The following is a 21632-nucleotide window of genomic DNA, read 5'->3' on the forward strand; positions in this document are numbered from 1 at the left end:
TGTAAGTTAGAAATTATCACTGATTTTATTTTTAAAATATGTGAAAAACTGAATCTCTTATGGTGAAATTTAAAACAATGACTGACTCTTGTTTTTCACTCATCCCTATTTAATTAGGGAATTAATATTTGAAAAAATTGTATTAACATCAAGTGTCATCATCCACTACAAGTTCAAAAAAATTTATTTAAACTTTGAGTATATGAATAAAAAGTATTTAATTAACGACTGAAAATTTGATCAATGAGATAGTATGATAGGAGTAAAAAAATGTGTGGTATGAAAGAAATTAATTTTGAAATTATAATCTTCATCATTTCAAATCTTGAATGTTAATTGTTAAATATCATTTAGTCTTATCAATCAATTCTTATATCAATTCATGATTTAGTCCTCAATAAAATCAGCCTATATTGTAGAAGTTGAAATTCAGTATTGTTTTATCAAAATAAAAAATAAAGGAAGCAAGAAAATAATTCTGAAATAATTATTTCGAATTTTTAGTATTATCATTTATTTAATATTTGATAATATAAATTTATATGCGCGCTGAAGCTTAATTTATTCGCAACTCTTGTAAAGATTAAAAGGCTCATAATTTCAAATCTTAAGAATTAAAATTATGCAATAAATTCTTTCAACACACTTCAAAAATTCTGGATCAAATTACGGTATAAAGTATCAAAATTTTGAGTGCAACGTGCGTAGTAAAATTCCTTTTACCGTAAATTCCATTTTTGCCGTAAAACATACCGTAATTTTTACAGCAATATTTATCAAATGAAAGGGATTTAGTGATTTACAGGAATTAATTATAGCTGTAAAAACTACGGTACGATTAATTCCATTTTTGCCGTAAAACATACCGTAATTTTTACAGCAATATTTATCAAATGAAAGGGATTTAGTGATTTACAGGAATTAATTATAGCTGTAAAAACTACGGTACGATTAATTCCATTTTTGCCGTAAAACATACCGTAATTTTTACAGCAATATTTATCAAATGAAAGGGATTTAGTGATTTACAGGAATTAATTATAGCTGTAAAAACTACGGTACGATTAATTCCATTTTTGCCGTAAAACATACCGTAATTTTTACAGCAATATTTATCAAATGAAAGAGATTTAGTGATTTACAGGAATTAATTATAGCTGTAAAAACTACGGTACATTTGAAAGTTTGTTCCGTAACATGTTTAGGCAAAAATGGATCTTAGGGTGAAAAGCACTGGCGATACTTTTTACCGTAAATTAATCCGGAACTTTTTACAATGTAAGCATTTAAATTCACATTTAAAAAAAGAACTTCGTTTAGCGTGAAAACATTTCTAAAATATTAAATTTCGAATGTTCATTAAGTTTCGAATATTCATTTCGAAGTTCATAAAATCAACACATAGGTATACAAGTTCAATACATTAAAAATATTTCGAGATGAAAAATGACAGATAAATAATTATATTTACGTGTGAAAACTTGATCAACTTTCAAAAAAATTAAATTTTATGAGTTCAACTTACTTATTGGGTGACGCTCCAAACGCCGTTCTTGCTCTTTTATTTCTACTATGTACAGGATGACCATCATATGTTTCAAACTGGTCAAATTTAAAGGCAGGAGTGTTGTTATCATCTTCATTTCCGAAGGAATATTCACCCACCATTCTTTTTACTAAAGCTTTATTTTCATCAATGAATTTTTCAATTCGATCTCTACAATACAAAAACAATAAATGAATACTTAATGCAAATGTGTAAAGAATGCTTTAAAAAAATAAAGTCAAAACTATGTATACAGTAGAAAATGTAAATGTATTTTTATACAAGGAAAACGAGAAAAAAATTTTATATGCGGAATTATAATTGGGGAAATGGGTGTTAAAAACTTCAAAACTAGTTTGATTGCCAAATAAAATTTAATTTCTTTCAATTGGAACTAGGGAATTTTAATCTTGCTGAGCTCAATAGTGATTCTTCTGATTTAATAATGCTTTTGTATGTTTTTTTGTTGCTTGAAGCACTAATTAGAGATGCTAAATGTGTTTTTATTTTTATAAGGATTCTAGAAATATATTTTGAGGGACGTGATTACAGAATATTCTTTACATTTACTTAAACATAAAATAAATTTAAAGAACAATTTGAAAAAAAAAGCTGTAATTGAAATAAAAATTATGAATTAGAAGTTTTTGTTGAAAGCTTACGATTTTTAAACATTTTAAAAGTTTTGCGCAATTTTTCTAACATGAGTGCAAAGTTTTGAGTTCAATATCATATCAAATGAAGCTTAACTATTTTGATTCCACATGTTAAAGGAATTAATTGAAACTTTTCTTAATTAACCACTTTGAAATTTTTATAACAATAATTAATATAGTACTAAAGAAATGACAATTTTAGAGATTTTTTTCTAAGCAGACAAAAGTTACAAGATAATCGATATTTTTTTCTTATTTTCTTGAAAGAGTTTTTAATTATAATAAAATAAAAATTGCAAATTATTAAAATTTTATGAATAATTTAAAAAGTCTGAAACACTAAGTCATTGTTTGTGAGTTAAAAAATTTAAAAAATGCTGAGTTATTTAAAAATGAAGTTTTATATTACTTTTGTTATTTTACTGTAATTGAAGTAACGCAATAATTAAATACATGAAATGGTGGTTTGAGATAACAAATCATGATTTCTATCAAAATTCATTTTTATCTTTTAAAATAAAAAATTATGTGATAGAAAATTCATTCAAGGAATTAATTAATTTTAAAACAAAAGAGTAATTTTAAATTATATTTAAAATCCGAACACATTTCTGTATCATTGTTTGCGTAACTTAGTTATTGATAGCATGCATACTATACAATGTGCATACATTTATCTTAAATTATTGGGAAAAAAATCAATAATGCAATTAAAAAGTCTGATATAAATTGTGTCTTAAGTAAAACTTACAATACTTAAAACGGATGAAAAGTTTTCTATCGTTTGACCTTAATTTCTTTTCAAGTAAAATATTTTTTAGTTTCGATTATTAAAAATTAAAATTAATTACTTTACCATAAAATTACTTTTAAATTTTAAAATTATGTTTTTAAAGATAATGATTTAATACTTGATTAAAAAAACACTTCTAAAAGGGAGTCAGTAAAGTTTATTATTAATAAAAGGAGATTTTAAATAATAATAGAATACATATTAATTGGATTAATAAATGATTTCGTAAATGTGTATAAAATAATTTCATATAATTAAATGTGCATATAATAATTTCATGCATACAATTTTATAAGGATCAATGTTAATTGAACTCCAAAAGATTTTCCGACAACTCATTTATTAATACATAACAAATCATTATTCATTGATTTCATGCAATAATCAAAACGAATAATAGTCCATAGAAAAATATAAAATAAAAGAGAAAAAAAAAAGTATTTTTACCTTTTGCTCCTCTTCTCCCTGCCTGTCCTATCTTCTTCCCCTTTCGTCGAACTGAGGGAAAATAATTATAAAAAAAAAAGAATTAATTTTGTAGAAGATATTGGAAGGACAGGGAGAAAAACAGCAATAATGCGCGCTTAATAACATTCAGTTCACACACCCACAAAATAAAAATAATTAATTTACATTGTGTATGAAATACCAAGTTTAAATTAAACTAAAATATAAAGAACAAATTGACTGATTATATTTTTAATCAAAAAAAAAAAATAATTACAAAAGAAATGCTGATCATGTACAATTTAATTTATAGATAAAATTAAAAATAAAAATATTATATCTTAACAAATAAAAGAAAAAAATGATTTTGATGATTACAATAATTATTAAAGGAATAGTATTTAATATTAAGAAAATGTCTAGAATATTATGTTGCAAATTTTGATAAATAGTGACAAAAGCATGTGAAAATCTAGCATCGTGTAAAAAGTTTGAACAAACCATAATGCAAGAAAAAAAATAATCTAATAACAAATTTTTTTTTTTTTTTGTAAATGCTAAAGATAACTTCAAATGTGAAAGAAAGGTTGGTATCTCAGAAAAACTACATATTTATCATATTAGTGTATAGAAATGTAATTTAAAAAATTTTTCGGAGAAAAAATTTAAAAAAAATTTGGTTTTGGTGTTTTTAGTATATTATATTTAGTAGAGAAACATAAAATAAGTTTTATAGTATTTTATAAGTTTTAAAGTTTTGTAAATTTTGGTTTTGGAAATGCTAAAGATAATTTCAAATGTGAAAAAAAGGTTGGTATTTCAGAAAAACTACTTATTTATTATATTAGTGTATAGAAATGTAATTTAAACATTTTTCTGAGAAAAAATTAAAAAAAATATTTCGTTTTGGTGTTTTTAGTACATTATATTTAGTAGAGAAGCATAAAATAAGATTTAAAGTATTTTATAAGATTTAAAGTTTTGTAAATTTTTGTTTTGTAAATGCTAAAGATAATTTCAAATGAGAAAAAAAGTTTGGTATTCCAGAAAAGCTGCATATTTATTATGTTAGTGTATGGAAATGTAATTTAAAAAATTTTTCGGAGTAAAAATTTAAATTTTTTTGTTTGTTTTGGTATTTTTAGCATATTATATTTAGTAGAGAAACATAAAAATAAGTTTTAAAGTATTTTATCTTTTTACAATTTATCTTTAAATATCACGCATGTACTGGAATTTAATTTTAATTTCCAGATTATAAATGAAAAATTTATATTCTGTGTTTGTTTGCTTCAAAAAACAAAATTATAAAGAACCCTATAATATAGAAACAAAGACAAAAAAACTAAATGGAACTTGTGATTGCATTAGCATTAAAAATTGAGAAGTGTGCAGAAATAAGGTTTGAATGACTTTAACAAAAATTAATTTTTAGTTGATGTTTTCTTTATTCGATATTCCTTCAATACCATATTCTCGTATTACGCAAAAACAATAAATTAATTCTTACACATTCAAAAAGTGCAATTTTAGAAAATTTTTACCAAAATATAATTAAAAATTAAGTATACGCATGTGACCAAAACGAACCAGTTTAAACTCAGAAAAAAAACTTATAAGAATATAAAAATAATTGTCCTTCCAATAAAGTATAAGAATAAAACTAAACATGAAAATCGTTTTTTAAAGTATAAGAAATAAAAGTTTGGATTTTTATTTACACGTATATGTAAATATGTATATTGTGAACATATAAAATATTGCGAATTCTTTAAATACACAATTAAAACTTCATGACGTGCATGCTTAAGAAATGATAATGAACATACCATAAAAATCATTGCTATTTATCAACATGGCTATACAACTTCAAATTTTAACTGTAGAAACTGAAATTTAATCTCGCAAGCTAAGTTTGTTATTATTCTGAATTTTATGAAGTTAAATTAACTTTGACGATATATGATGGATCCTAGCTACTCTGCTAATTTATATTTCGTATCAAACATTTATGTCTTAAGTTCATTAATAAAAAAATTACATAATTTTTTAAAGCTGATGCAAATAAATCGCAAGAAATTAAAAAATGTTAACTATTATATTTTATTTTTTTAATATTCATATTGATACATTATTGAATATTATATCTATTGAATTTTAAAGTATAAATGCGTTTACATCAAGTTTATTAACCAACATTAAATCAGGAAGAAGACACTTATCTCTTTCTCTTTAAAAGTAGAGACAAGATAAAGAAAGATTTTCAACATTCCTTATAAGTTTTATTTTAAATCTGTTAATATACAGAAGATAACATGATTCTATGTCTGATAGGAATAAATATCAATTTAACGTTCATTACTCACATGCAATGTATAATGATTGTTAAATTGAATAAAACTGTTCAGAAAATTATAAAAATTATCGTAATTTATAGTTGGCTAGTATTTTTCGTTACGTTAATTAATAAACATTAATTAATAAAGCTAACAAACGTGCTATGCCCTCCATAAGAATTGAAAGAAAAAATCTCTCTATAATACATACTTTGGATAAGTATTTCCCGGCGAAGGACAGTAAAGTTGGTTTTTCCGCCTGATACAAGGATAACCTCTGAGGATTTCTGCACACGTTTCCATCCAAAGTAGAAGTGCGAAAACAGCTAAGCTCGCCTGTAATAAAAAAGAAAAGTAAACATCACGAAGAAAAAGTTGGATCCTCATAAGAACTATATATATATATATATATATATATATATATATATATATATATATATATATATATATATATACGAGGTATGATCAAAAAGTATCCGACCTTAATTTTTATTGGTCAAACAAACGCAGCTATGGGGGCGGGGCTCGATGTGTGGTTGTAAGCATGCCTAGTGCGCATGCTCATTTTTTTCTACAGCTCCAATACAAGTCAGTCGGCGTCAGGCCATTCATGATTGAACAGGTGCAAGTGAGTGTCGTCGGATTTTATTTTTTTTTAAATGTCAGAAAAAGTCGAACAGCGTTATTGCATAAAATTTTGTTTTAATCTTGGTGATTCGCAAGTGGAAACAATTCGCAAGATTAAACAAGTGTTTGGAAATGAAGCGATGGGCACCACACAGATAAAGGAGTGGTACAACCGCTTCAAAGATGGCCGCTTATCAGTTGAAAGTGAACCACGCTCAGGGAGACCCTCAACATCGAAAAATGATGCCATCATTGATCAAGTGAGGAACCTGGTGATGCAGAACCGCCGAATCACGATCAGAGAGCTTGTAGACGAGGTGAGTATTAGTTTTGGTTCCATTCAATCAATTTTGACTGACGACTTGGGCCTCAGGAGAGTCTCAGCAAAGTTTGTACCAAAGCTGCTAACATTTGAGCAAAAAAACCTTCGTCTGGAGATCGCACAAGACATGCTGGAAACTGTGAACGGTGATCCCGATTTTATGATCACAGTGATTACAGGTGACGAGTCATGGGTTTATGGATATGACCCAGAAACCAAGCGCCAGTCAACACTGTGGAAGCATCCTTCATCCCCGAGGCCCAAAAAAGCAAGGCAAGTTCGCAGCAATGTCAAGGTCATGCTAACTGCCTTTTTTGACTCCAGTGGCTTAGTACAGCACGAGTACGCACCACACGGTACTACAATCACCAAGGAGTACTACCAAGAGGTTCTGCGTCGCCTTCGTGACGCAGTGAGGCGCAAGCGCCTGGATCTGTGGGCAACAGGCAGTTAGAAGCTCCATCATGATAACGCTCCCGCACATTCTTCCCATTTAATTCAGAACTTCTTGACAAAACACAGCACACCAGTGGTTCGTCAACCTCCCTACTCTCCTGACATGGCTCCCTGCGATTTTTGGCTTTTCCCAAAGCTGAAAATGCCACTAAAAGGGACCAGATTTCAGACCAGAGAAGATATTATGCAGAATGCGACAGACCATCTGAGAGCCATACCGAAGGAGGACTTCCAGCGATGCTTTCAACAGTGGCAGAAGCGTTGGGAGAAGTGTGTGGCAGCCCAAGGGGACTACTTTGAAGGGGATTTGTATTAAATAATTATATCATAATAAATGTTTATTTTATGAACAAAAGTCGGATACTTTTTGATCACACCTCGTATATATATATATATATATATATATATATATATATATATATATATATATATATATATATATATATGATGATGATGATAATTTTTAATTTTCTTAACAAGTTTTTGAAATCAAACAACAAACCATAGAAAAATTTTATGTAGCATTGCCTTTCATACACGGAAAAAAATTAACTAAAAAAATTATTGTACTGTATGGTTATGACATTTCTGGCAAAAATAAACATAATTATAGTAATAAAAACTAAACTATACGATATTTAAAGTATTCAAACCACTCATTTGGCAGTACTTCCGTTCCTATTGTAACGGTTTACCGAAAATTCTGCTTTTCAAATTTATAGTTCTTATTACCACACACTTTGTAAAAGTTAAACTAAATTTAACTGAATAAATGGTTTTTTAAGCCATGGCCTACATCACGACTGGATTTCCATATTTTAACATATTTTTCTAAAATTTTTTTCACTTATTATAAAATTATAATTTATTGTTAATTTTACCAAAATGATCAGGTAAAAATTAAGAAGTTTTTGGAGTTCTTGTACTGGCAATTTTTAGGTAATTAAGTAATTTTTTTACCATATTCTGTTCCGTTTATACCATACTTTTTCTTAATGTATATTTTTTACATTATCGCACTAACCATTTAAGGTCAAATAAATTAATGGTGTTCCAGATACTAAAAAATGTGTTAGTATAACAAACCAGTGTGATTTTCATCACTTTTAATTTAACGGATCTGATTGTTTTTCATGGCTGATTCTTGGATACATGGAGTAATGCATGCAAAAATACACTATAAAGAATTTCAGATCAAATTACGGTAAAAAGTACCGGCAATGATGGTGATGGTAATTTTTAACTTGAAATTTCGTTTTACGGAACGTGTTACGGAGCAAAAAAAAATGATATGAAGTCATTCTTACAATCATAATTGCGCGCAAAATTCGCTGAATTACTCTAATAAATTAAATATTACTGAAAAAATTACTGTATAGTATTTTACGGTAAATGGATAACTGGGAAATGGATTTTACGAATGATGAACCAAAAGTACCGGTATTTATTACAGTAATTTGGCCCGGAGTTTTTAACAGTGTAGGTCACTCTCAATCTATTTTAGTCGTTTTAATTTTTTACTTAAATTGAGAAACCTGACTTGCAAAGATAAATCGGCACAAACGGAAATAATGCTTTGATTTTCCGCGATTTGTAGATAATACTTGCACATCAAAGATCAAGACTTAGTGATTGAGTTTTCTCCTAATATGTTTTTTGCCTGGAGATCATCTCTTAATCCAAAATATTATCTTGCAAAACATCAAGAACTTTTTCAACAAAAGTTGAAATAGATGGATTTTGAGCTAAATTTAACTTCGCAAAAGAGAGTTGATGGAAGCATAACTTAAATTTATTTTCTGATGGGATACAAAGGAATGTGCAGTTGAAAGTAAAGATAATGAAAATAACATGATTCTCCCCTTGGAACTATGAAATTCTCCTCTAAGGTAAGTTCCCTCAGGTTGTGAACCATTGTCTATAACAAATAGGGCTCTTATACACAGTTAGAAATTTCTTGGAAAAAATGGTTAAATAACAATTTATTGAATGGTTAATTTACCATATTTAATCAAGGCAGTCAAATAACCATAAATAAAATATTAATCAAACTGTTTATTAACTGCTTTCACCTAATACTGTTAAACAACCAGAATTTTATCGCACCAGCTAGAACCACCTTATGAAACTGTTTAGCTCTTTGCAACTGCTTACATATCATAGCCGAGCGGGCTTATCTGTCAATCTCATGACCGGCAGAATCTGAGTTCGAGTCCTAGTGTTGACACCACGATATTTCCTCCATTCCCTTCAACACATGAAGAATTTCCAGTATCCGAATCTCTCCAATGCCCAATGAAAAGCCGAGCTCCTATGTCTAGATAAATAATTATTTTTTTTTACGTTTTTGAAAAATGCTAGTTGAAAATGGTTAAAAACCCGTATAGTTTCGTATTGATGGTTTTATAACCATACCTTTCGTAAATGGTTTCAAAACCATAAAAGAAAAAAAAATGCTCTTTACCGTAAACTTTACGGTTAATCGGATGGACAGACAGCTGCCAGTTATTTTACCATAATTTTAGAATGAAAATTTTAACAGTGTAAAAATATTGCTTAAATTTTTATAACAGTTTTACGTGAGAGAAGCTTTCCTAACTCTTCATGAATTTCCCATGAAAATTATACTGAAATGAAGCTTCTCGATCTCAGTATATATTTTCAACAGTAACTTCACACGGATGGTGATATGCAAACTATTTATTAAAGCATTAAATGAGATTTGAAAGTCACCTCTTAAAATCTCCATGGTTGAAAATTTAATCAGTTTTTTTATTCTTTAAAGCGATGACGTGTGCGTAACGCTTTTCCCACTTTCTTTTCTCACGCCAGCGCGGGGTTCCTACCCTTGACCCTCAACTTGAGATGACGGTAACTGACCGTCCACTGACCTCTAAAAAAAAGGGGGACTTCCATTAAAAGAGAGTAAAGAGATGGAACACTTTGCATGCGCCGCACGCGCCTATCTTCTTGAAAGAGAAAGTAAAATGGAAACAAAAAAATTAACTCTACTACACCTGCTATAATACTTGGTGACTTATAAACTAGAAGGGTGAGCCCGTTTATGTTTTTCGTGTTTTGGTTATTAGCCAGCTCCTGGCTTGTCTTTGTCTTTAAGCAGGGAGCTCATCTTTCAGGTTTGCTTAAGATGAGTTGTTTGCAGAATGGCTCGTATTATGTGGCATACTGTCAAGTCTATGTGGGTGTGGGTCACTTATTGCAGCGTGGGTTTATTTTTACAAAATTCTCACGCCTGAAAGCCGTCACAATTTAAAGGTATTTCTCATCAGAAAAAGCCGGCAAGTTTATCGAAATTATTTATGTCTTGATATTTTTAGACTAAAAGTCACCTATTTAATTTTAAGTTCGTAAAAATGTTCAGATTTTACAATTCTAAAATTCTGAATTTTTTTTTTTGTTAAAAGTATTTTTTTAGTTCATCAAAAACTTTTTGAGCTTTTCGTTAACATTGGTACTTGTTCCTTAGTCGGTTTTTTCTATAAACTACAAATGTCAGTACGGAAAATTATTTTTTTTAACACTACTGCTGTAACAGACTTGAATTTCGGTATATATTGCCTTTGCAAAACTTTTAGAATTATTTTATAGAAGCTTTTGTGTGAATATTTATTAAAAATTTTCTATCAATACGATTCCTATGATTTTTCGGTGTTTTTTTCCAAACATTCATAAAATCTATCAAACAAATATTTCCTGAAAAATATTATTCCAACTTTTTAAAAAAAAACTTTGATTACTATAATCATAAGTGTTGCTTGAAAAAAGTTAAGTTTGTATATTTTTTAAATTCGTAAAAATGGTGTTTTTAAACTTTACTGATATAGGGATTCAGCTTTCTGAAGTGATCAGTTAAGAAAAATAATATCATTATAAACTATTCAATGTACTTAATTATTAGAGAAAAACATAGTATTCCTGAGAGATTCTGTTTGAATCCTTGAATCAATTATCAAATAAACGCATATCTGATTAAAGTATTATGTCATTGAACCATTTTAAACGTGATTACAATCGAAACAATCAACGACACTGTAAAAAATGTTCCCGTATCTGAGCCCCAAAATGGTGGCAAATACTTAGCACCAAAGTGGCAGAGTGGTGTTCTATTCAGTGTTCCTCGACACCAAAGCCCAAGGATATTACTACTGCGTGAAACACCAATGTTCTTTTGCACTACTTGGTTTAAGTAGTCGCCACCTACCACCATCTTTGTTATTTATTAACACTAAAATTTATAATTACAGTAAGATATGATAAACATAAGAATCAGTAAATAAGTTTCACTTTTACGAGTTACTTGCTTACACTAAAGTTGCATACTTACACTAGTTCTTAAAATAAAACGAGTTTGTAAATAAAGCATACGCGTAGCAAAAAAATTATTAAGACTAATTCGAATTAAGATTAACAGAGCAGGAACAGGATGGAAATTATACTTTATGTAGTTATTTAATACAATTTACAAAACTCGAAATTACAGAGGCTCTTAAATATTCTCATTACATAATTAAAAACAAACATAAACATTTTTAACGGCGAGCTTAAGTTTCTGCAGATGCAAAGCAACATTGAAGACATCGGCCAACATGCGTCAACTTGTTATGGATTGTAAAAAATATTACAGATGAAATCAAAACGCGCCAAGATTGAAGTTTTCGGAAGTAAAAATATTTAACTTATGGTGTAAAGGTGGATGAGTAATCTCGGTGTAAACTTTTTCATTCACGGTGTTTCGAGATTTCATTCCATACACCCTTTAAATTGTATTTGAGCGATCGATTTGGTGTTAACTTGTGGTAAAACAAAAAAGTGTTTCTACACACAGCTTTTAGGGTTGTTTAGCTTGAAATTCGGAGAGATATTACACCAGAGTTTTTACAGTTTCTGCTATAACGTGCTTAAGATTTCATGAAATGTGAAATACATTCGAGTTTTTACCATATTCGAATTCCATCAACGCACAAATATTGATTTGAATTTTTAACTACAGAAATACCAAAATTAACATGTAGCTTAAAAATGATTCCTTTTGATTTGAACAAGATTTTGCTTAGGGATTAAATTGTACACAAGTAGGAAATAAAACTTGATATTTTTTACAATATCATAAATCATAAATTCCCGTTCATAAGCCCACAGGATCACAAAGTCCCTTTTTATGCTACTAGTAAGCTCCACTATTTTACCCACTGTGTTCAGCGACACCTGAAACTGTTTTTGCAATTCTTATCAGATTTCTTTTTCATTCTTACTTGCTAATAGGTAATATGTATTTTTAGTCTATTTAATATGTACGCTGGTGCTTTCAGATTAAGTTCTAAAAATGAGCAGATTAAGTTCTAAAGTTCTAAGATTAAGTTTAAGTTCTAAAAATGTGCAACATATACATTCTGTAAAACTTTTGAGTCATAAATATTGCATTTATTTCATTTATGTTACTTTTCAACTTATATGTATCTCAATGCTATTTGGACATTGCATTTGGAACTAATTCATAGAATTTCCCTTTATACTTAACCATAAATATCAGTGTTGTGAGACGCAACAGCTTGGAGCTAATGTTAAGAAAAGTCCTTTGTTTTTTACATAATCTCCAAGAATGAGTAAATAATAAGCCCCCTCCAAAAAAAATATTAAAAAAAATAGTTACAAAATAGATGAAAAATTGAGACAGTACACTGGAGTTTAAAAAGAAATTAAAGTTTAGTCAACAATCAACATATTCCTGATTGATCTCTCTTGTAGAAACGCTGACTGAGTTAGTTATTAAGCATCATGCATATTAAACACTTAATAAATTATTCATGTTCCCGTTATATAAAAAAATGCTTTTTTTCCATTAAATTTTGAATTTAGCTTCAAAATTTCTTCAAGAACCAATATGATAAAAATTTTTAGTTTTAGTTTGTTTTTCTAGTATAAGGTCTCACAATTTAACTAAATATTTTGATAGTTGAGGCTCTGAAACGACTGAAATGAATAGCTCATTTAAAAGTCGCTAAGCTGAATTAAAATACATTTATAATATACTATGCGTAATATTAATCATTAAACAATTTTTACGCCATACATATATTATTACATATATTATTTACAGATAAAAAAATTAAGAAAGATCAACTAATCAAAATAAAATTGATTGAACAAATCGAAATATTTTTACGCAGAAATTAAAAACTTATTGACGGATAAAAAAACAATATTACATAAATATACTTAGTAAAAACTTAAAACGGGGTTTACAAGTTACGACTATCTCTCCAGCTTTATTACTTTTGAACCAAACCCAGAAGACAAGAGAACTCCCGTATCAAGCACTGGAACAAACTAGCCTTCGTGGCAGAATTTATGACGGAACTAATCCGCCTTTGTGTTACATGGAGAGGAAAACCATGAAAATTTCATACGGTTAGCCTGATGGCAAAGGGATTCTAACCTATTATCTGTCTACCACTGAGGATATTTTCTTTAGTACTGTGGTCGGTGCGAGCCTGGAGCAGAATTCGCTTCTACCAGTCACTTCTGAGATTCGAACCTGGGTTAAATCATTGTGAGGTGAACGCTACATCACCTAATCCACGTCGGCTGCGGTTATATATTTGTAGTACGACATTTACGCCCTAAGCTGTAGCTTAAAAGAAAATGTTTTCATGGGAAGAGGACTTATTTAGTAGATATTTAAGTTTTTGCTATTTTGGAGTACTGATATCACGCTGTAACCGATAAAAATGTAACTAGGAATGTTGTATATATATATATATATATATATATATAATAAATAAATACAAGAAAACACGAAGAAAGTTAAGAAAAACAATAAGTTTCATTTATTGCGCTTAAGCTGCAAGTAAAGCGCAACAGATAGTAATAATATTTAATATTGTTGATCAAAAATGGTAATTGAGTCGGCTTGTTTGACTTGGATGTTAAAAATGACAAAATCTGTAGATTAATCTTACTTTAAATGCATATTCAAATAAAGTACCTCGCTTAGAAGATAGCTCAAAAAACAAATGCAATATCAGAAGAATACAAATTTTTCCTTTGCCTATGAATTTGCACAAAACTTTAAAAGATCTGCTTGTGCCTAATTTTAGAGACCACCTATTTAAATCTTTCATTCCATTAAAGCCATAATTCTCGAAATTTTTCAACAGATAGAATGAAGATAGCATATATTTCACCAGATCAAAACAATCCGACAAGCTCTTTTCAGAAGCCAGCCAAATAGGCGATATATTTATTCCCGAATAAAGAAACTGTCACAGATCTCAGAAAAAAGTCACCAAATAAATTTCCTCGTGATTTAAACCTCTCGTCTCATGCTCCTTAATCTGAGCAAAGCAACATGGCGTTCCAGTCATCTCCAGGTTTTGACATTGACTAAAAATTATGATCTTGTAAAGCTCGACTTCCTCTCTTCTCCTCCGGACGGCAGCGAACTCGAATCTGGTGTAAGGGATTACCAACCCTATGTTCATAAAGCATTGAATCGTTGTACAGCATGATGTATGGACATCACGGGGATGTTTCTTTTTTATCCATCTTGGCAGAAAAAAAAGAAATAAAAGACGGACTCGCTAGTTGTCAAAACAGCTGTTGCAGTCTGTCTTCGAATAACTATAAGGGTGACGGGTGCAAGAAAGATTGCTGGATTTTGTGACTCTGAACAATCGCCTTTCATGTCCAAATGAAACAGAAGTTCGCTATTGAGAAATATGTTTTCATTGTTCGAATCATCTCTAATATCGCATAATATTATGTACAGTTTTCGTTGTAAGAAAGACAGTTTAAGGAAATAAGTTAAAAAATTAACCCCCTCTGAAGAAAAGAGCAATATATCTGAGATGGATCTATGATGTTTTAGTAAAGTTATTTTTTGTGCCTCACTACTCATTAAATGTAAGTGTCATTAACCCGCTCACTAACACGCACTAACACGTTTTTTTTAACATTCAGGGTAGTCAGGTATTGTCTTTCAGGCAGCATTTTTATGATGACTATGTTCTTAATATCTCGATTTTCCGAGAGGAAACGCTAAAATTCGTTTCAGTTATAGGAAAGTGTGACTAGTTTAATAGTCAGGTATTGTCTCTCAGGCAGCATTTTTATGATGACTATGTAGTTATTATCCCGATTTTCCGAGCGGAAACACTAAAATTCGTTTCAGTTATAGGAAAGTGTGATTAGTTTAATAGTCAGGTATTGTCTTTCATGCAGCATTTTTATGATGACTATGTTGTTAATATCCCGATTTTCCTAGAGGCAACACTAAAATTCGTTTCAGTCATAGGAAAGTGTGACTAGTTTAATAGTCAGGTATTGTCTTTCAGGCAGCATTTTTATGATGACTATGTAGTTATTATCCCGATTTTCGGAGTGGAAGCACTGAAATTCGTTGAGTTAGAAGAAAGTGTAACTAGTTTAATAAATAAAATCTATACAATTTCATATTGATTGGCCTGAAAAACCACCTGACTTGAGATCCGTAGAATATATGCGATGCGCGTTGGAATACCGGCAAAATGCCGAAATGAGCAACTCGGTTATTTGGAAGATTTTCCGGATCAAGTATTCAGCGAGTGGCTATAATTGGAGGCGAAGAAGTAGTAAAACTTTGTGGTCTCAGTTTTTAATCAAGTCTATGCGATAGTTATGTCCAGTGGTGGAGTTTCAATGTATTTAGTTAAGTTTTTTTTAAAATTGTTTATCTAAGGATAACTGATTTGTTCAGTATGCTTGCATTTGCTTTGAAGAAGATATGAAGTTTAAATCAGTAATGAATATAGTGCTAAAGTAACCTTATCATATTAATTGATAAAATTCTTTTTCACTTGTGTCTGACGCTTTAATAAATTAGATAATAAAACTATTATGTAAAATATTTCATTGAATATGGCATGATATGTAGTTAAAAAGTCATAAAGTTAAAGTATAGATACTTAAAGCTATAAAATATTTGTAAAGTTCTAGAATAAACTTACACAAATAAATATAAAATTGTAATAAAAATAGCAAAAATTATCAGTATAAAGCCGTAGACTTATAATAGAAAATTTATTTTTAAAGATAAATTACTTAGAGCAGTACATAATATCATTATTATAATAAAATATATTATTTAATTGGGTGTGACAGAATGCGTGGCTAGGGTAAAATAGTTTTGATCAATCTATAGGAAGTAAGTAAATGCTAACAAAAGCAATTTTTTTCTTCTAAAAATGAAGATGAACAACAAAGCTTTATTACGTAAGTAATAATTCTTTAGTAAGTAATAATAGATTACTAAGTAATAATTAAGTTTTCTCCGTTCAGTCATCATGTTGTTTAAATGTACAGTAAGCAAAAAAAGAGAAAAAAATGGGACACCCTGAATAACGTTTGATCTAATGATCGAATCTTCACTTTCTAGGACTCAATCTTTAGGGCTCAAGGGGGTGTCAAATATGCTAATTAATTAGTGCAGACGATATTTTAAGTAACAAAATATCGTCTGCACTAATTATTTTCGAAATAATTAGTTACCTTAGTTACCTAATATTAGTTATAATAAATTAACCTTCTTACATTTTTTAATTAGTCTAAAGGCATATATGGTCACACTAAGAAAAAAAAAAGTATGGTCAAAACTACCAAAATATGGTAAAATTTACCATGTTTCTGCTTCATGAGAACACCAAAAAGCTCGGTAATTTTTATCGAAAAGGTTTGGTTATAATTTCTGTAAAGTTAACAATAAAATATAATTTTATAATTTGCAAAAAATTAGGTAATTGGGGTAAAATTTGGCAATTTTTATAACGATGCTTTGGCGCATGTCATAGAAACCATTTACTTAGTTAAATTCCTATTTTTGTATTTTACATTAAGTATCTTTGTTTTTATGAAATAATCTGTATTAATAATAAATAAATTTAGATTTCAAAAAATCTAAAAGCTGAGAAACGTGCAGTTTTAATTTACTCACTCAAAGCCGTAAAATGTATCATTTGTTATTTCAAAGGTTTTGATGAAAAATTCATACAAGTTCTCATAATTATCAAGTGCATTTTTTCCTAATCTATTTAAGCGACCCTTTATTTTTTATTCTTCTGTCTAATAATACTATATAATCAAAAGTCTGTTAAGTATAAAAAAAAATATCAAGAAAACACAAATTTTACCTAAAACCCTTTCCCTTTACTCTGCCTGAAAATTTTACCTAAAATCGAAAATGGGGATGGTAGAGGCCTCTTAATTTGCAAAACATTATTTGAAGCGAAACGTTTAGAAAAATGCTTCTATCAAAAAGGCATTTTGTGAAAGGCAATTGTGTAAAAATTATCTAATACTTTCAATACTTTAAACCAAAAATGTATAAAACAGTTTGTAACTTTTAAGTAGGTATTATATCTGATATGTTGTAGCAAATTTTGTAACTACTTAAACCTTTCTCGTAATTTTAGAATAATATTTATATATTTACATAATTGCAATTGGTACATACATCGACTATAAAAGAAGACACATCATATCACGATAAAACACCACAGAACTGGTCTTCTTACGTTCCGGAGCAGAACAATAAAATTAAATACATATATATTACTGAATGAACAATAACAACTTAAACGTTCGCAAAAACAGGAATCAGCGGGAGGTTCCACTTTGAACACGAACTATGGCCTTCCCGAAACGAGTTAAAAACATCTAAAGCGTTTAAACGAGGAAATGAATTTCGGTTAATTTCTCATAAACCACGTAGAAACAACCACTCTCCGAAAGACGAAAAACAAGTGTAAAAATCAGCTTCGTTCCCACGGTTTACCGAAAGAAAGATAAAAGGCAATGAAAAAAAATTTTTTTTCCTCTCTTTTCTACGAGATCGAAACATAAATACTTGCCTCGCCTTTTCTTATGAGTCCATAACCCACACTTCACTAGAAGTTCAGAGAAGAAAAAAAATTACGAGGAAGAAAAAAAGAAATTGTTCACAAAGCTTACATTAAACGCTGACACTATCGTCCATTGAAAAGAAAATCCAGAGGATTATTATAATGTCCTATTAGAAAAAAAGCAATAAAAAAGGAAGAGAAAGCTTTTTTTCACCCCCCTTATTTTAAAGAGGGGGATAAGTCAGAAGAATTTAGAAACATGGACGCACTCCATAGTTAACCTCGCGGTACACCTGTCAGAGTCCAGCGGCAAGCATGCCGCGCACGCCCACATTGCTGGAAGGTTTGCTGGAAAGTTTTTATCAAGGGAGTCAAAGGCGGAGGGTTTTTTTTTTTGGCGAATTTTCATTCATTACTTTACAGTGGAGTCAACTCAATGGGATTGTGGAAGTTAGAACATTTTAGCTACCAGTCGTTTTTTAACCGTGGGTCCGATAAATCCATACTATTTTACTCCATAGTTTAGTTGGTTCTGAAACCACGAACACAGATAAGATTTTAAAATAATTGGAGAATCAGTATTTGCTTTTGTGCATCAACAATGAAAATAAAATAAAAATCGACAAGTGTGAGAGTATGCGAAATTATGATTTTAAATGCTAAATGCGTGGATTATACGTGTATGAATAGTTTTAAATAATAGAAAAAATACGTACGTCCCCGTATGCAAGTTTGAAATTATTGCACGCGGCAATTCTGATGAAATGCGCATGAGCCCGTGAAAAAAATAATCTTGCGTGAATGAATATATAAGATTTCGCAAAAGCTAAAAAAGCAAACGTAGTGAAATAACATCTTAACCTCGACCACAAAATTAAAACAAACATTTTCAATGGACGTGGATATTATTGTTGATAATCTTCTTCCAACTAAATTGTATGAGTAAAATAAATATATTCTTTAATTTCAGAAAACGGAAAAATATTTAGTTACTTATGGCCTTAGTTAGACAAGCACAATTTTTAACTAAAACTGATAAAATGTAATTTTTTTAATTAAATCAATCAAATGTTTCAAAATCTCCGAATTTATTTGAACATTTCGTCATAAACAATTCTCCACCTTCATTTTGTGTTGGTGCTCCTTTTGATCTATCTGTAACAAGTCCATATTGTTAATTTGAAAGTAATATTAAACAGAAAACAACATTCAACAACTTGCAGCTTTATAAAATCACGCCAACAAACCTAGAAATATATAGGGTTAACGCAAGCATGTGGAGTTTCTTTGACTCTTACGTACGGGAAAGTACGAAATCTAACTTAAATTCCCAAATCCTTCCAGATAAATGATCGAATATACGTAGTAATAATTTTAATGATGAGTGCTTTCGATGCTTTTAAAAATAAATGACCCTAACGTGGTGACGATGACAAAGAATGAGAAAAAAATTTTAAATGTTCATTCTAGATGAAAATTATTTGGATGTAAATGAAAAATCTACGAAAAAATGATGGAAGTATCTAAGTAGCTCTAGATGAGAATGTTAAACTTAAATGAAAGCTGTAGATGATAACAATAAGTTTTAATAAGAGCTTTAGGTTGCAATAATAAAGCTAAATGAAAGTTTTGGATAATAATTAATAGGTTTGAATTAAAGCTCGATCAATAACTCTTTATGGTAAAAATATATTACTGAGTTTGCAACAAATTAGCACAGTATCATGGTTCAAAATAACTCTTATCACGTTTAGAGCTTCATTTTAATATGATGATGTAAATAATTGCCATGTATTATAACTGTATTTTAGAAATATATTTACGATAAAAAATGGCGTTTATAAATTATCTCTTCAACAATTTTATAACCTTTTGTTTTACAATACGCGAATTTTTTTTTGTTTTGAAATTTGCAAATAATTGTGCTTAACAATAAACAAATTAGCTACCAATAAAAGATTTTGGAAAGATTCTTGCAAAGTGATTATTAAAAATTATGAGAATTTTTCTGGTATTTTTGCATTTACACTGAAGGAAATCGATATTGTTTTATGAAAATTTCCTAAAAACTCATTATTGCTTAAAACAATATAACTTTTTCAAGCAAAATTACCTTCAAATCTTTTACGTTAAGAAAAGCTTCAATAGTAATAATATTTATCAAAAATTAATATTATGATGTCAAACAGTTAATATTAATATTTAAAACTTAAATTATTTTAATTAGTTTCATACTTCTTTTAATTATTTTCAGAAGAGTTTGCTGAAAATTAAACTCGTAAATTTAACGTTTAAGCAAAAAGATGAGCAACCAATTTCAATTCTAGTGACTTAAAACTGTCTAATCAAAGAAAAACAATTGTCTTCTAAGTTTTAAGATTAATTAAATTAATTAATTTAAAATTAATTGATTTTAAGACAATAATTCTGTAAGTATTTGCTAAAAAATACAACCCAAACTACAAAGTGCACATCTAGACTATCAAAAATTAATGTTGTGTGATCAAACAGTTAACGTAACTATTTAAAATATTATTTATTTTAATTAATTTCAGAAGAGTTTGCTGGAAATTAGAGATCCAAAAATTAAACGAATAAATAAAAATATGAGCCACCAATTTCAATTCCTGAGTCATAAAGTTGTTTGATCAAAGACTAATAATCGTCAACTAATTTTTAAGCCTCATTAAATTCAATAATTTTAAAACAATAGTTTAGAGAGTGTTTGCTAAAAATACAACACAAAGTACATCAGAAAGTACCATGATACCTAAAGGTTAAAATACGTTAAACTTTCCACCAATACACCATCCAGATAATAGATCACAGCGCCGACTTTTAACAACTACTAACCTACGGCATCACGTGATCCCTTGGCCCCAGTTTCCCATAGACCTCAACTGACCCCAAAGGTCAATTCATCCTCCGATTCTTCCTCAGAGATGGAAGATGCTGGATACATTCTTCTTTCCCCCAGCCTTACATAAGTAAGGAAGGAAGGAAGGGGGGGTGAAGAAAACTATTTCTCTTTTGGATAACGATTATTAGACTGGTCATTTCGCGTGTGTCCAAAAAATTCTACCTTTAGAGTTTATTATTCTCTTAAGAGTGCTAAGGTGAACCCCCTAATTGTGAAAGAGGCATAAAACCGAAAGACCTCCAACCATATGAAAATAGTCATTAAATCAGCGGAACCATTTAGCCGGCACAAATTTTTATGTGTGTAAGCCTTCCACTTCTGATTGTTGTACTAGGGGCGGAAGAATTGGAAAATTGGCGGCTTCAAGTACGTTGCTTGTGGGAAGTGAAATGAGTATGAAAGGTAAATTCGATTACGTAGCCAGTGCTTTTTTTTCTTTTCTTTTTTTCCTTCTTTCTTTTGCGGAATATCTACGTCATTTTTCTTTTGTTGGTTGAAATGAGTAAAAAGGAAAACAAAAATAAACAGAGCATGACTGACTTTTTTTTTTTTTTTTTACAATGCAAAGAAGTTTTATAGAAAAATGACCCCGGTTAAAATTTTAAAGGCTTTTAAAATGCGAAACTAAAAAGCG

At 29.4% G+C, this 21632-nt stretch overlaps 2 protein-coding genes across 5 annotated transcripts in view; one reads left to right on the forward strand and one right to left on the reverse strand.

The window, feature by feature from the left end:
- The window catches only part of LOC107439507 (protein spaetzle 3), a 66287-nt gene that overhangs the window by 16764 nt on the left and 27891 nt on the right, over nucleotides 1–21632 (reverse strand). For 2 of the 4 annotated variants that reach the window (XM_016052137.4, XM_071182340.1), the window contains exons 2-4: nucleotides 5990–6114; nucleotides 3443–3493; nucleotides 1526–1717 (exon numbers count right to left, since the gene is read on the reverse strand). In XM_016052137.4, coding sequence (XP_015907623.1) covers nucleotides 1526–1717; nucleotides 3443–3493; nucleotides 5990–6114 — 368 coding nt within the window. The remainder of the gene's footprint in view (nucleotides 1–1525; nucleotides 1718–3442; nucleotides 3494–5989; nucleotides 6115–21632) is intronic. The other 2 variants (XM_016052139.4, XM_071182341.2) reach the window with 1 other exon arrangement.
- LOC147810988 (protein GVQW3-like) lies at nucleotides 6237–7511 on the forward strand. Its single transcript, XM_087161185.1, has one exon. It carries the CDS (start codon nucleotides 6438–6440, stop codon nucleotides 7179–7181), a length of 744 nt encoding a protein of 247 aa, XP_087017311.1. The 5' UTR covers nucleotides 6237–6437; the 3' UTR covers nucleotides 7182–7511.

Source organism: Parasteatoda tepidariorum, chromosome 4 (genome assembly GCF_982258835.1).
Source record: "Parasteatoda tepidariorum strain Cologne lab strain chromosome 4, Ptep-v5.0, whole genome shotgun sequence".
NCBI classification, from domain to species: domain Eukaryota; kingdom Metazoa; phylum Arthropoda; class Arachnida; order Araneae; family Theridiidae; genus Parasteatoda; species Parasteatoda tepidariorum.

Coding starts and splice junctions, on each gene's coding strand:
- LOC147810988 (XM_087161185.1), top strand. CDS start 6,438: ATGTCAGAAAAAGTCGAACAGCGTTATTGCATAAAATTTTGTTTTAAT.